The sequence below is a fragment of the Sapajus apella genome, unplaced genomic scaffold (assembly GCF_009761245.1).
Source record: "Sapajus apella isolate SASKATOON/1434 unplaced genomic scaffold, GSC_monkey_1.0 scaffold4, whole genome shotgun sequence".
Lineage (NCBI taxonomy): Eukaryota > Metazoa > Chordata > Mammalia > Primates > Cebidae > Sapajus > Sapajus apella.
Window position 1 is genome coordinate 55,169,449 of NW_022436944.1, and position 15,686 is coordinate 55,185,134.

The following is a 15,686-nucleotide window of genomic DNA, read 5'->3' on the forward strand; positions in this document are numbered from 1 at the left end:
TGGAGTAAAGAAAATCCACTGTGGTGCACTTGAGCTCTTGTAAACTAAGAAAGGTTTAATAGTTTTAAATCTCCTTAAAATGTGAAAACCAAGTACTTTAAATGGTGCACTTAAAAATTCCAGCACACCAAAAGAGCTCTTAAGATTTTTAAATTAATAGTCATTCTCCATGCACCAGCCCCCCAGTCACTTCCAAGGCAAAGCTCTTTGGAAACATTTAAAACACTTCAAAAATGTTAAAATGCCATGTTCTTTGAAGAATGATTAGAGACTATAAGTGCTTCAGACTTTTTTTTCTTTTAATCTAAGTGTCTCCATTTGAAGGCTTGTCAAAGTGCAGGCATGGAAAGGGAATAAAAACTTAAAGAAGATCAAGGTAGGATGTCAAAACAAACTTACAATTTCCCAAGATGGATTTATGAAGCAAAGCTGTCAGTTTTGCTGTCACAGAGCTTCAGAACAGCACAAGTTTTCCATTTTTTACCTAATTGTTCACAGTGGAATTGCAAACTTTTTTTGATGACCTTTTAGAAACCAAGTCTGGAGTTGTGACATTTAAGTTACTCTTCTCCTCCTCTAATTACACAGATTCTAGCTTTAAATAGATAATGATGAGACTTTTTCAACATTGGAAACACGTTTTCCGACATTTTGGAAGGAAATGTATTACTGAAGTGCCAATGTACAAGCACATTCTCTTGAGGCCGCTGCCTACCAGATGCCCAGCACACGTTTCTGGAGGCAGGTGATGCCCTTGTATCCTCCTTACGAAAAGCAGTTGAATAGTAGCTGCACAGCAACCTCAGCTGTTTCTTGTTAAGAGCAATGTGGTTGAGAAATAAGAGTATGGCATCTATTTCTTCCCCATTGGCCTATCTATGCTGCTACTATTGTTCCATCATCTTGATTTTCAAAGCAGGGTTTCTCAACTTTAGCTCCATCAGAATCACCCAAAGGATTCCTTAAATACCAGATTGCAGCACTCAATCCAGGGTTTCTGAGCACCTGGGTCTGGGATGGGGCCTGAGAATTTGCATTTCCAGCAAGCTCCCAGTTGATGCAATGCTGTTTGTCTGGGAACCACATTTCAAACACAACTGCTCTGAAAAAATAAGACGTCCTTTTGTTTGTTTGAACAATTTTAGGCGTTCTGGCTTGATGTTTTCTGGATGCAAGGCTATTCTTGCTATTGCCACATCCTTGCATACATCCTAGAGTGTTTTTTGATCCAATCCAAGACACCTCACGTTTCTACCATTTCCTCTTCTTTGTCTCTATCTTCGTTACTACACTAATATAATACATCCTGGATATTCTCTTCCTTCTTGTAATTTTGGAAGCGTTAAGTTATTCCACTGAACCCTAACTCCCTTAAATCTGGAAATATTTTCTTAAATTATATAATTCAGAAATAAAACCTTTATGACTTGTGGTCCTAGTAAAAGAAAAATTGCACCAGATGGTGCAGGAAAAAGAATTTATTCATTATTATTGCAACAAGGATCAAGACTATGATCTCTCTTTTTAGAGAGAGAACTGAATTCCACTGAATCAAAAAGCAGGAGTCTTCAAGCACTGGGTGAGCAAGTGGTAAAATTTTGGAGGACATTATGGAGGAAACTGAGTGATGTGATTAGGCTATATGTGTTTGCTAATTGGTGCTGTGAAAGTTAGGCTCCTATGCTCCCACAGAAACTGAGAGATAGGGGCTCTATTTTTTATGATGATTAGATTTCAAAGGGATGGCTTTCAGGTACTTAAGAAAGTTCTTCCTGGGTTGTAAAAGTGGCTAAAGGCTAGGAGATTTACATCTCAAAGGGGCATAAATGCTCTAAGGAAAGGGAGGTGAGGAGGCCCTAGTCTAAGAAAAGAGAGAAAAGTTTGGTCAAGCTGAGGGGAACATTAAGGTCATCTTCCTTACCATTGCTCCCCATTTAGTCTGGTACCTTATATTTTACAAGAGTATATTGAGGTCTAAAGTAGTCACTTCATGAAGAAAACACAGCTAGTAAGTGTCAGAACTAGAATTAAAACCCAGCATTCTTCCTCCCTGGGGAAAGTTCCATCTGCTCCAAAGGAATCCGCCTATGCCCTTCCCCTTCTGCCCTGTCCTTTCCTGGTTTTTCATTTTGTCTTGCCTTGTGATCTCTTTTTCTATCTTTTGTCATGTTTCCCATTTTTGTTTTTCTGTTTTTCTCTGGAGGGTTCACCTGAGTCTCTCACCTGTCCACTCAGATGTCTTCTTTTTTCTCCTCTCTGTGGCTACCCCTTGGGGTTCAGCTTTGGTTTCTAAGCATCCCACTGTGTCTAGCATGGAATTTCTATCTAGTATCTCCTAGAACTTCACACAGGCTTGCTCAGGGCCCTGGCCCCAACTAAGCCTTGCCTAAATGCAAAGAAGATGAACATGACCTACATGACCTACAGGCTTAAAGAGCCACCTGTGGAATCAGTTTGCCTGGGTTTGAGCTCAGGTTATACCACACACTGAGTTTTGGGAAATTTATTTAACATGTCTGAAGATCAGTTCTCATCTCCAAAATGAGGCTACTGTAAAAATTAGACTAGACAATTGACATAGAGAAAGTAGCACAGTGCTTGTCACATACACATACTGTATAAATATTTGTTATGGTTATCATCAAACCTCTAAAAAAGGAAACCAGAAATACTTTTAACTCTCAGGTATTCTATATCTTAAAAGTTCTCAAATATCAATTTCATTGTTTAAAAAATATTTGAACACTTCTAATCCTGTGCCTTTTAGCACCATCATTAGCATTTGTGTTTTATCACAGACTTTAGCAACCCTGGCTATGTGTGGAATGTGGCTCACTGTGACCTTCATGATTGATGTTTACATGATGGTCAAAGCTGGTTATAAGCCAATCGGAAGGGCCAGTTACTAATTCTGGCTGCATGTTGATTGCTGAGCCATCCTTTTGGAGAGGTTTGACTTTATTTCCATCTTATCAAGTGCAGAGAATTTGAGCCAAATTTAGGTTTTCTTCCTTCCTTTTACCTGTGGAATCAAATCATTTGCATTGCCTCCTCATTTCTCCTATTGATGCTGCTTCTGTTCCCCCATGTGAGGGAAGGGTATAATATTGTAAATCAGTGATTAATGACCATCCTTCTAAAACCAAAATTAAATTACTCTTTGGATTCGATTGTGACACTTCAGTCTGTCTGCATCAACCCACCCCACCCAACACACACACCCATGTCGTCACTAGCTTACAGCCCACATCCGAGTTAGGACGCACTTCTTTGGCCCCAACTCTTTCTTCCGTGCCTGGTCCCACAGTCTGGAGATGAGCTGCACTATGTTTGTATAACCTTAAATACCTGGGTACAGGAGTTTTGTTGTTGCTGTTGGTTCTAGAGTCAAACGTGTAATGTAGCATCAAATTACCCACAGCAGGTCATAAACAAATGCTACAGTCTGCATTGAGACTATGATCGCAGAGTCATAATTTCAGTGACATAGTCTCAAAACTTCTATTAGCATTTTCAATATTCTTTTTACATATTTTTATTTTTCTCCCCATGCCTTATTCAGAATCCCATCAGCATTCTAAACCACTTAGGTGGAGCATCCTGAATTGACGTAAAACTATCATTATTAATAATCAAGTCATGAAGAAAGCAGTAAAGATGCCCAACTGAGAACACCAGAACACTTGTGACAGGTCATGATATATGCATATGTACAGTTTCAAGGAGCAATGTGGGGTCATGGTTAAAGCTTGAGCTATAGATAAGTCTGTATGGACCAAATTCTAGCTCTGCCATTATCTAGCTGTATGAGCTGACCTGAGTTACCTAACTTTCTTGTATTTCAGTTTCTGTACAGGCAGTAACTGTTATTACTTAAGTGTTTATTCAAGTGCTTACACATACTAAGTGCCCAGTAAATATTATCATTCTCCTCAGAATTATCACCCTTTCCAAATACCCTTCTTCTCTACACTTAAATGTTATATTCTTTTCACTTATTTTAAAAGATCTCCAGTTTAAGGGCATATTTTAGAATCTTTTGAAAAGAGTGTTAATAATTGATTACATATTTTGACTTTAATGATACACAAGAATGCCTTTTTAATGACATAATCAATGGTGTAGGCTGATGATTTAAACAACTTCGTGTATGACATTCTTGCAACCTGTATTACCCAAGTAATCTGTTAGTTTGAACTTGCAGTAGTATAAATTTTACTTAGAGTGTTTTCTCTTGGCAGCTCTGGTTAATACCTAGTGCCCAGGAGAGCCATGATTAAGGGTACTGGGGCTGCTTGGCTCTTGCTGCAGTGAAATGCCAGTGAGTGCCAATGGACATATTGGGATATGTTTCTCTTTGTTCATAATGGTAGGACAGAAGAGATTGTTAGATTCACCTTAGGGGCTTCTGCACACTGTTCCGGGTTATCTATGTGTCTGAAAAATTTGGAATCCATAAACATCATGATTATTTTACTATTCTGTGTCATCTAAAGGATATTCAGTCATTATAAGGCCAAGCTCTCTTTGATCTACCCTTTAATCATACCAATAAGGCTTCTTCAAATATGCAAAATTCAGTACAGTACCATAAACACTTAAATATATTACATTAATAATAATAATGCCCACCATCTATTTGATTCCTTGCATCTTTTTTTTTTTTTCTTTTTTTTTTTTTTAGACTGAGTCTTGCTCTGTCATCCAGGCTGGAGTGCAGTGGTGTGATCCTGGCTCACTGCAACCTCTGCCTCCCAGGTTCAAGCGATTCTCTTGCCTCAGCTTCCCAAGCAGCTCGGACTACAGGCACGCACCACCACGCCTGGCTAATTTTTTCTATTTTCAGTAGAGATGGGGTTTCACTATGTTAGCCAGGATGGCCTCGATCTCCTGACCTTGTGATCCAACCAACTTGGCCTCCTAAAGTGCTGGGATTACAAGTGTGAGCCACCACACCTGGTCGCATCTTTTGTTTGTTTTTAAAATCCTTAACATCTAAAGTTTCAACTTCACACACAAGAATTATAACATTCAATGGTTTTTAATTGCCTCTGATCAGATGGTTAGAAAAAGCCCTGATTCATTTGTGTCTCCCTGATATTCAATCCTTCACACATTCTCCTAAATCATGCCACTCCTTAAAAGCAATCCGATTAGAATTTGAAATGTGTTTGCTCATATACGCTATGCTCCCAGGTCTTCTACTCACACATGAAGGTGAAAGATTATTTATGACTAGACCCCTTCAGACTTCAGCTGTATAGGTGTTGGAGAACCAGTACTTTAGAACCATGCACATGACCTGCATATCATAGGGCCCTTCCTTAAGGTGCAGTCTCTAACCTCCATCCCAGTCATTTTACTCCTATGATTTCAGCTTAGTAAGACATTTCCATGGTAGTAATTACTTGGGGACATAGGAGGGAGTTTTCAGGTACTGAGTTCAGAACTTTAGGGTACCCTGTACTGATTTATCACCCTAGTAATTTGTGAAAAGGCTGAGAAAGTTCTCATTCTTAATTCCTCTTTTCCCAGAAAATTGACACATCTGAAAAATATGTAGCAACTATTTCCATAAAATATGAGGCCAAACTAGGGGAGGGCCCTTAGTTAATCTTATTCTACAGCATGCGTCTCAAATTTTTTAATGATGCGTCACAGAAAAGCAAGCATTTAGATGCAGGTTGGTGCTTTCTCTCTTCTCTGTGTTGATCGTATCCCTGTGCCAGGTTCGGAGTCTTCCAGCAGCGCAGGCTCTTCGGGATCGCTGTCCCGCACCCATCCACCTCTCCAGAGCACACCCCTGGTCTCAGGCGTGGCAGCTGGTTCTCCAGGCTGTGTGCCTTATCCAGAGAATGGAATAGGGGGCCAGGTCGCTCCCAGCAGCACCAGCTACATCCTTCTTCCACTTGAAGCTGCAACAGGCATCCCACCTGGAAGCATCCTTCTTAATCCACACACAGGTGAGTTACTACCTGCTTTATCAGGAACACAGGGCTTTCAGGAGTTTGTTCTTGTGTTTGATCTTATGAATTTGCTAGCAAATGTTCTGAAAATTCCTGAACAGGAAAGCTAGTTGCATGAACTGTTGTGAAGCATTTTTGTTTAGAAAGAGCAGATTTACAGCAGTATCTATACCTACATATCTATATCTTCATATCAATATTGATATTGATATAGATATTTCCAGAAGCATCTACTTTTCTCTTTGTCTTTTTTCTTTTACTACAATGTCTCTCATGCATGCTTAGGAGCTAAGATGAGACAACATGGTGATAAGATGGGATATACTAATTAAAACTTTGTGTTCCTCAGTCTAAATCCTCAGTTAGCCTGTATTATGTCAGAAGTGTTTTTGCAGCCAAGGATATTTCTAGAGTTGAAGTATCCATTGAAACATATAGTGACCATCAACCACGGAAGTTGTTTTTTAACCTTAGAACTTCAGCGTAAGAAAGTTGAAGGACAGCAGTGAAGAAAGTTGAAGAAATAGCAGTGGCGAAGAGGATACAGAGAAAATTCTTGTGTACTTTAGAAATGTCAGTCCTAGACTGATTTTGGTGGGGTTTAGAAAATTGTTCACTCTGTGGTTACAGTTTCTTCCATGATGAATGGTCATTGGTTCTTTAATTTTGCATTTCTCTAGTGGGTCATTTAACTTCCACATTGATTTCAAAAGACTGAGGGCATTGAAATTCTAACATCAGGAAATGAACTCAGGAATATCTTCCTATTTGCGAGGGAGAATTCTCAACCAGGGGCATTTTTGTCTCTGCCCCTAAGGCCATTTGGCGATATCTGGAGACATTTTGATTACCATGACCTGGGGAGAAGAGGACTGCTATCAGCACCCAGTAGGTAGAGGCCAGAAATGCTGCTAAACATCCCCCAATGCCCAGGACAGACTTCCACAGTAGAAGATTATCCAGTTCAATATGTCAGTTGTACCCTGGTTGAGAATCCCTGACTTAGAAAGTTTGGCATTGACGAGTCACTTCTTAAGAGGTCTTTATTAGGGACTGGCAATAGATGGAGCTGCCTTGAAACAGATCTGAAGTTTTGCTTAGACCATTCCAGACTATTTCTTCAATTAGCTAAACTTGAAAATGCGAAACTGGATAAGTCTCTCACAAAAATGATCTGACTCAATCTTCTCATAAATATAGTGCTACTAGTAATTAGGAAATTCAGAGAAACATGAGAACTGTAATAAAATAGTTACTTGAATAATTGCCACATTTTCATAAAACATATGGCACATTCCCAAGTCATGGTGTTTGATTGAGACATATTGAAAATGCCATAAGCTTGAGGGAAGAAAGGCATAATCATTTTATTGAAAACTGTTTGAAGCTTCAGATTAGATACTTCTAAGGAAGATGTTTAGATTGCTTTTATTTTATCTGGATTATTGTAAGCACTATAAAGAAAACGACAAGAAGACCAGGATCATATTCATTACTTTGGGCACTAATCAAAGTACTGTTTGACTTTGTTGGCTTAAACCCTTTCACTTTTAATTGAGATAGAGGGCTTGCAGAAAAGAGCGCATTTTAACCACTTGTTTTGAGTGGTTTGTTTTAAGCAAAATTACAGAGTGTTTTGAAAAAGCTCAACAGCGTATTTTTTAGGGTACAATGCAGGAATATTATTTGTAATGATAGCATGGTTGTGCATGTGTATGTGTATATTATCATCTATAATCTTGTTTATAGAAAAAAGAAACAATGTTATTTGATGCCAAGTCCCAATTCTTATTCATTGGACTGAGTCATTTAGAGCTGTTATCAAAATATCTCTTTTGTAAAAGGATCCCAACTAAGGAAAAGGATTTAATAACACTGTTGAACAGCTTCTCCATACACTTTTCTGATCTGACAAATGCTATATTTAAAAATTCTAAAGCAAAAGGAAATGTATGAATATATTATATACTATTTTTAGTAGCGAGATGTAAGTTGAATTATGTTTCTTCTTTTCTAGAATATGCTTATTTTGTACATTGAAAATATACACATGTATGTGTACGTACATGTATGTATTATATATAATGCATGTTATATGTATAGGTGTATCTGTAGTATGTATATGTGTGTGTATGTACATGTATCTACTTATCAAATCTCTTACTGTTGAAACTAAAAATTTGCCTCTTTGGGCTGGAACTCATCTCCTTCTGTCATTGCTGTGAATCTAGAAACTACACCGCTCACCCTTTTTTAAGTAGCTTTCTACCAAGTACACAACAAAAATACTTGGGTGTTAGGAACCAAGATCATATAACTATTTTGCTTCTCATTTGTAGTGCCCATGGGCTCATTTCCTTGTTACCAATATACTTACAAGCTTCTGTGCAGAGGAGCCATATACTTCGTTATTTTATTTGTTGCTTCCCCGGAATGGATAAAAAAGCCTTAGGCACTGTGCAGGTGCTCAATAATTACATCATTATTGAAGGAATATCTACTAATCATTATATATGTGGGATGGAAAACAGAGCAGTTTTTCAGCTAATGTCATATATTTGGAATGTGGTTCATGTGCAAAACTATAATTGATAAAACATCTCTTTTAAGCAATAATAAGATAAGCAATGATTTAAAAATACTAAGGTATCTGCCAATCATGTGCCTACTAAATGAAATAAAAATGTAACTTCCTTTGTCAGCACAGTTGACTTGGCTCTTACTAAGTACTGAATATTTGGCACACTGAAATCAACCTATTCACATATACCTTTGCAGTTTCCCCAGCATAACCGTAACTTTTAATTTTGTCTGGCCTCTGACTCAGCTTTCAGCAGGTCCATTTCTAACTTAGACCTTTTGTTCGTTCTTCCTTTGCTTTTCAGGCATCTGGATGAGTGAGGTGCCACAGAGGCTGTTTTTCAAAGTTTTCCCTGTATAACATCTTCATCCTTGTAAGGCAAGCCTAGACTCTTGGGTTTGATCTTCCTCCAGCTGTCTCAGACCCAGCCTCCTTTAGGGAAATTTTTAGCAGAAAGCTCAGTTTTGTTGGGCTATTTTACTTCAACTCAGTGCAATCCAGAAATGCCAATAGACATTGGCGTCCCTCAAGAACTCGTTAATGTTCATATATATTATTTTGACATTTTGCTTGGCCATTATCTGGTGCAAGTTTAAGACTGTGTTATGTAAGGTCATGCCATTTGCAGAGACTTCACTTGAGGAGCTTTTTGGATCTGTTGTCTTTCAAATATTCCTGATAGACTTCCGTAACAATACTTTTTATTTTTTATCAGGACTTTTAGCATCTATTTATCCAAACTGTTCCCACATTTTTAAAATTAAATGAACCATGAATTTTGCATTCTGCCTATAAATGTATCTTTGCAAGGTCTAAGTTAATCCATGTCTACCCATAATCAGTAGCTCCCTTATAATGTAACTATTTCTTTTTAAATAGTTACCCTTCTTCACAGAAGGGTAAATACAGAAATGCTTTGGTGTTAAAAACCAAGATCATATGATGACTTCACTTCTTGTATGAATTGCCCTTTAGTTCATCTTCTTGACACTAACATATATATAAGCTTCTTGTGTGGAGGGTCCATGCTTAGATATTTTTTATTTGCTTAATTTTTTGTGTGCTTTCCTGAAATTGATGACAAGGTCTTAGGCACTGTGCAGGTGCTCAATAATTACTTTTATTGAAATAATATCTACTGCCCATTATGCATGTTGATATGGATAGCAGAGCAGTTTTTCACCTAATGTCATATACTTGAGAGGAATAAGCATTCTGCGTTTAATCCTTTTCTCTGCACCTGCTCTGCATTCAATGTGCCCTGGCTTACTTCTGTCATTGCACTCTCTCCACCTATGCCAGCACCCATTCCAAGGCCTGCTGAGCATGCTTGTGCAGTTTCTGACATGAAAACCTCCTCTAGGCTAACTAGGCTGAGGGCCAGCCAGTGCTTTTTTCCTCTTTAGTCTTCAGCAGCTGTCATTCAAACTAATTGCTTGTATTCAGTGTAATTGCATCTGGATCGGTAGAAATCAGAATATAGAGAGACTGCCATTGCCTGACTTGGAAACCAATCGTCACCTATCCTGGGTCTCTTAGGAAATTGCTTTTGTTCTGTTCTCTGGCGTCCATCTTCTTTCATGTTTCTCAGCTCTTTCCATCTCTCCTTGTTGGTGAGCATAAAAATCCATCTTTCGTATTCTCTTCTCTTTCCAGAAGAACCTACCACCTCTCTCTACTTAAGTGAATCCTTAGTGGTATTTTTATGTGCAGTTATTTAGAAACTTCTTCTAGCCCACAGCATATTAATCATATTTCAAATGGAGGATCTAGAATTTATCAAAAGACACATGAATGCTTTTGGAATTATGTTTTAAAATTTTAGTTACGGTCAGTTTTTTATACTTCCTTAGTTTTTATTGGAGTAAATCAAAAGCCATACAGCCCTTTCCATTGAATATGTACATTGTGTGTGTGTGTGTGTGTGTGTGCGCGCGCGCACGCGTGCGTGCGCATGAGACTGATTTTGAAATAATTCCAAATGGAGTTATATGACCATCTTTGTGATTTTTTTCAACAAGTTAAGTACCTAGAATTTTTCTCTTGCCTTTCTAAAATACAGAGCAAATGAAACACAGGAAAACTAAAGATCAGAACACCAAATGGGCTGATAGATTTTTTAATATTGAGCTTTTAAAAATCTTTCCCCAAATTGCTGATTTGGGAGGGAAAATGGGTTGTAGTTTTGAAGCTAGAAGAAAATTATTTTTCAAAAAGAAAATTCATTTAAAACAATAAAATGCATCTATGTGATAGGAAAACAAGTGCCTGGAAAATGAAGAATATTTAAAAAAAGAGGAAGTGAGAGCAAACACTTGATTTTGTTGCTGTTTTGCAAATTCAATTCTGGCACGTTTGCTTCCCCATCACAGCACATTAGTGTTGGTTATGAAACTGTGATCAGAATTTAGGTATGTTTCTGAGTATGCACCATTTAAAGTTTCTCATTACAAACACACAAATATATTTGCACTCAAAATTTGTGGGAATAACAGAGCATATGAGCCCCTGGTTGCCATTCCTAAGTGAGCTGAAGTCAAGGCTTTTGCTCTCTTGAGCATTTTGTTTGGCCTTACTACAATCTCAGCATTTTCCTCCCCAACTTGCTCCACTGTACTTGCTTCATTTATGGAGCTATACAATATACAGGGGAAGTGCATTATCTGCACACGTCTGAAGTGCAGACCTTAATAAATTTTTGCATATGTGAAAATCTGTGTAAACTTGACTCAGAGACCTGGACTATGTCTAGTCTTCCCATGGGTTTCCTCATGCCCTCCCAGACATACTGCTGTTCTGAATTCTATTACCGTTGATTAGTTCTGCTGATCTTGTAGGTAATAAATGAGATTTCACAGTACATGTCCTTTTGTGACTGATTTTCTTTACTTAGAATATTCACTTAATTAGCTTAGTTCCCATGTTATAACAGTCTGTTATTGTAGGAACAGCTTATGCACTTTTTTCACTAGAATATTTCCTTGCCCCTGGGTCAGTTTTTAGATTTTTTTCCTCTGTCTTGCTTTTTTTTTTTTTTTTTCTGAGACAGGGTCTCACTCTGTCACCCAGGCTGGAGTGCAGTGGCATGATCTTGGCTCACTGCAACCTCCACCTCCTGGGCTCCAGTGACCCTCCCACCTCAGCCTCCTGTGGAACCAGAGGTGAGCACCACCATGTCAGGCTAATTTTTTATTATTGTTTTCTGTAGACACAGGGTTTCGCCCTGTTCCCCAGGCTGGCCTTGAACTCCTGAGCTCAAGTGATCTACCCACTTCAGCCTCCCAAAGTGACTGATTTCCTTTACTTAGAATATTCACTTAGTTAATTAGCTTAATTCCCATGTTATAACAGACTGTTCTTGTATGAATATCATATAACAGATTATAGGCTTGAGCCACTGTGCCCGACCCCTTGCTCCCTTTTGTTGCAAATTATTTTCATGTGATTGATGATTCCTGGTTGTTCTTTATTTATATTATTGAAGAATAAGGCTGTTCTTGTTATTTCCTCTGCCATCATGCACTTCTTACCCTGGATAAGAATGGTCATGCAAGCCTTGTGTATCAGAACAATGTATGGATTGAGAGGCTTTAGAATACATGCTAAGGCAGAGCTCAGCATGCTGCTTCCACCGTCTTCCTTATGCTGAGATGAGGACGACCTTCCACTGAAATATCAACCCCATCCTGGAAGCCCTGTTCTTTCTAGGCATTTTCTCAGGCTTCTAGAGAATATTTCTCTGACTTCAGCTTGTAAACAAACATTCATACTGCTCCTTTTCCAATAGGGTTACAGGATTTACTGAAAAGGGAAGAAAAGTGTCACAAGTAGTCCCATGAATAGTTTGCCAATCCATTTCCTCAAGTTCTGATGCTTCTCAGTATTTATCTGCCAATACTGGGTATTGCTTCACCTTGAAACACGTCCTTCAACTCATCTGACTTCTCATGCATTGATTAATAATTTTCAGTTACAACTGGATTTTTTTTCATCGTTACCCAGTTGTTCCACGCACTCATTATGTAAAATTGGATAATTCGCTTTAGTTATGTGGCATAATGGAAAGTGAATAGACTTTGAAGTCTTACTGACCAGAGTTATTTTCTACCTCTCTCACTTACTGTTTTTTATATTTCTGAATAAGTTGCTTGGTCCCCCTGAATCCTAATTTTCTTTTCTCTAAAGTGGAAATGAGAATATATATCTGCAGGTTGTCAGGAGAGCTCAGACCATACACGTAAGGTGTCCGTCACTGTGCTTGCCACATGGAAAGTTGGTTTGTTCTCTCCTTTGCTCCCCTTCTTCCCCTCATTTAGTGCACTTTGCTCTTCTCCTTTCAGTTTTTTATTCCCATAATTGTTCTAGGAATGAGGCTTCATTTTCTCTTCTGAAAAACAGGAAAATGATAACTTTCTTCCTCACAGGAATTGTGTTGAGGCTCAAACGATGCTATTTTGTAAACTACAAAATACTCCTCAAAGACAAAGTGATACTATGATGAATAGCAATATTAATAATAGTAAACCATGCCATTATTTCATAAGGCAAAAGACTGTATATTATCTTTTCCATTACAAGATGATTCTGTGATGCACTACTTTAAAATTCTAAAACCCCGTGTATCCTTGCTTATGTCTATTTCCTAAAAGTGAGTGAATGTATGTGTTATGTTACATTGCATATTTACTAGAACTGATAATGATTCTGAATTGGTGACAAGGCTTAGTAGAAGCAAAAGAAATGTATTGGTAAATAACTTGTGACTGCATTTAGCCGGAGGTGTGTAACTGGAAAGCAGCCTTATCATTCAGTGTATGTTATCTCGCAGATGGCTGTAAGGTGCTGGGCAGAAAATGTCTAGCTTTGTGAAGATTTCTTCTCCACAGGCCCCTCCACTGGTGCCTCCATCCACAGATACATTTTTCTTTGGCAAAGCTCCCTACAGGTGGTCGATTTATTTGCTGCTTCTTAAATTGCTATGGGCTCCCACTGTCACCTAGCTTAAGTGATGGGTTACAGACAGTAGGGTCCTCACTCTGGTGAAGGTTTGGGGGTCTTAGATTTCCACTGCCTTGCCCCTTGACTTTCGGTTCCTTTTTGAGTATCCATCGGAGTGATTCTTTATGCCAAAGGAAAGATTGAGAAGCTCGCCTGGACTAAGCTCTGACTCCATTGCAGGCCAGCCCTTTGTGAATCCTGATGGAACTCCTGCAATATACAACCCACCCACCAGTCAGCAGCCCCTGCGAAGCGCCATGGTGGGGCAGTCCCAGCAGCAGCCGCCCCAGCAGCAGCCCTCCCCACAGCCCCAGCAGCAGGTCCAGCCACCGCAGCCACAGATGGCAGGCCCTCTGGTCACTCAGGTAAGGGGCTGGTTGGAGGGCAGAGAAGGGAAGTACCCTCAGATGAAGGCTGCATAGTCCTCAGAGCAGCAGAGAATCAGGGAGAAGGGTATATTTCCACTCAAGCCTCATAAATAAAACCTGGCGGCAGAGAGTTCTTTGCAGATGGACAGGATTTAATCTGGATTCTTAAGTTTAGATAGAGGTGAGTGCCCCATCCAGTAACTTGCAAGTTGAAAGCATGAAAGTAGGGAGAACAAATGATATTTTTCTTTGGTCTAAATGTCATTTTTTTTAATGTATGGAGGAGGCTGTATCTTAGACTGAACCCTAGGCGTTTGTGTCATCTCCCTCACTCAGTCCTGTCACAGATCAAATGCTCATGTCTGCCAAGAGTCAGGACTGAATTCTTCATCAATGGGAAGAACGGAAATTAGTCAATTCCAAGGAGGACTGGCTGTTCCTACATACTTCCCTTAGAGAGGCGCATTGCCGCCCTCCTTTGCTGGAAAGACACAAAGACATGCCAATAGAAACCTGTAGGCTGCCAGAGTGAAACGCTTTCTAAATTTTTGATATTACTTCTTTGTTTTGGGACAATATTTTCAGACCCAGAGGATGTAACCAACAATATCAAATGTACATCAATAACTTCTTTAAAAAAATCACTAAGTGCAAATGGGCCTCTCTCAACAATGTCTGGCTCTGTTCTTTCAGAGCCTTGACTTTTCCTTGGTGGCGGATTCCCCTCTCTGGAGTGCACTGAACCTAGAGAGCCTATGAAGGACAGGGGCGTGCTTCTTGTGAGATTTCAACCCCAGTGCTTTTCTGTTACCTGATCAATTTTTTCTCTCCTCCTGTCTGTCCAGGGGCTGCAGGCTTCCTCCCAGTCAGTGCAATATCCAGCAGTCTCTTTTCCTCCCCAGCACCTCCTGCCTGTGTCTCCAACGCAGCACTTTCCCATGGTACTGTATTACGTGTCTATTACTTTTTCCCCTAGTAGAGCATATTCACTGATTTTACTACTTTTCTGCACTGGCTGACACTGGGTGGGTGCCCTGGGCTGACTGTGAGGGAGTATGTGTGAATGCCTCATTTCTAACCTTACAGCCCAGCTCTGCAAAACAATGGTTTCCTTCCTGTCATCTGTCTGTCCCATGCTGAGTGCTTTTGTGGTCTGGTACCCTTTTAAGAGTATACCAGCTAAGCAGGAAGTGAATGCCTTCAGAGTTAGAAATCAGGAGCAGAGAGATACAGGAATTTGGCATGAGGGTTTGAGGAAGATCTCAAAGACGGTGTTGGGATGAGAACCATTATCACCCTGTGCTGATGTAGGTGTCCCCAGGATTCCAAACTCCCAATTTTCTTTCATTTTTTTTTTCCCTCAAGTCACTAGGTCATTTTGAGCGACAGATTAAAGAATGAGCATTGTGGCTGGGTGCAGTGGCTCACGCCTGTAATCCCAGCACTTTGGGAGGCTGAGTTGGGCAGATCATGAGGTCAAGAGATCAAGACCATCCTGCCCAACACAGTGGAATCCCACCTCTACTAAAAATACAAAAGTTAGCTGGGTGTGTAGGTGTGCACCTGTAGTCCCAGCTACTTGGAAGGCTGAGGCAGGAGAGTTGCTTGAACCTGGGAAGTGGAGTTTGCAGTGAGCCAAGATCATGCCACTGCACTCCAGCCTGACAACAGAGTGAGACTCCATCTTGGGGAAAAAAAGAAAGAAAGAAAGAAGAAAAGAAAGAGAGAGAGAGAAGAAAGAAAAGAAAGAAAAAGAAAGAAAGAAAGAAAGAA

The 15,686-nt window shown here is 39.5% G+C and overlaps 1 protein-coding gene across 19 annotated transcripts in view; it reads left to right on the plus strand.

The window, feature by feature from the left end:
* Nucleotides 1-15,686, plus strand: part of ARPP21 (cAMP regulated phosphoprotein 21) — a 155,819-nt gene that overhangs the window by 83,010 nt on the left and 57,123 nt on the right. For 16 of the 19 annotated variants that reach the window (XM_032269559.1, XM_032269575.1, XM_032269568.1 and 13 more), the window contains 3 exons: nucleotides 5,730-5,963; nucleotides 13,726-13,910; nucleotides 14,759-14,854. In XM_032269559.1, the coding sequence (XP_032125450.1) occupies nucleotides 5,730-5,963; nucleotides 13,726-13,910; nucleotides 14,759-14,854 (515 nt within the window). Of the gene's footprint in view, nucleotides 1-5,729; nucleotides 5,964-13,725; nucleotides 13,911-14,758; nucleotides 14,855-15,686 lie in introns of those variants that run through there. The other 3 variants (XR_004265698.1, XR_004265701.1, XR_004265705.1) reach the window with 1 other exon arrangement.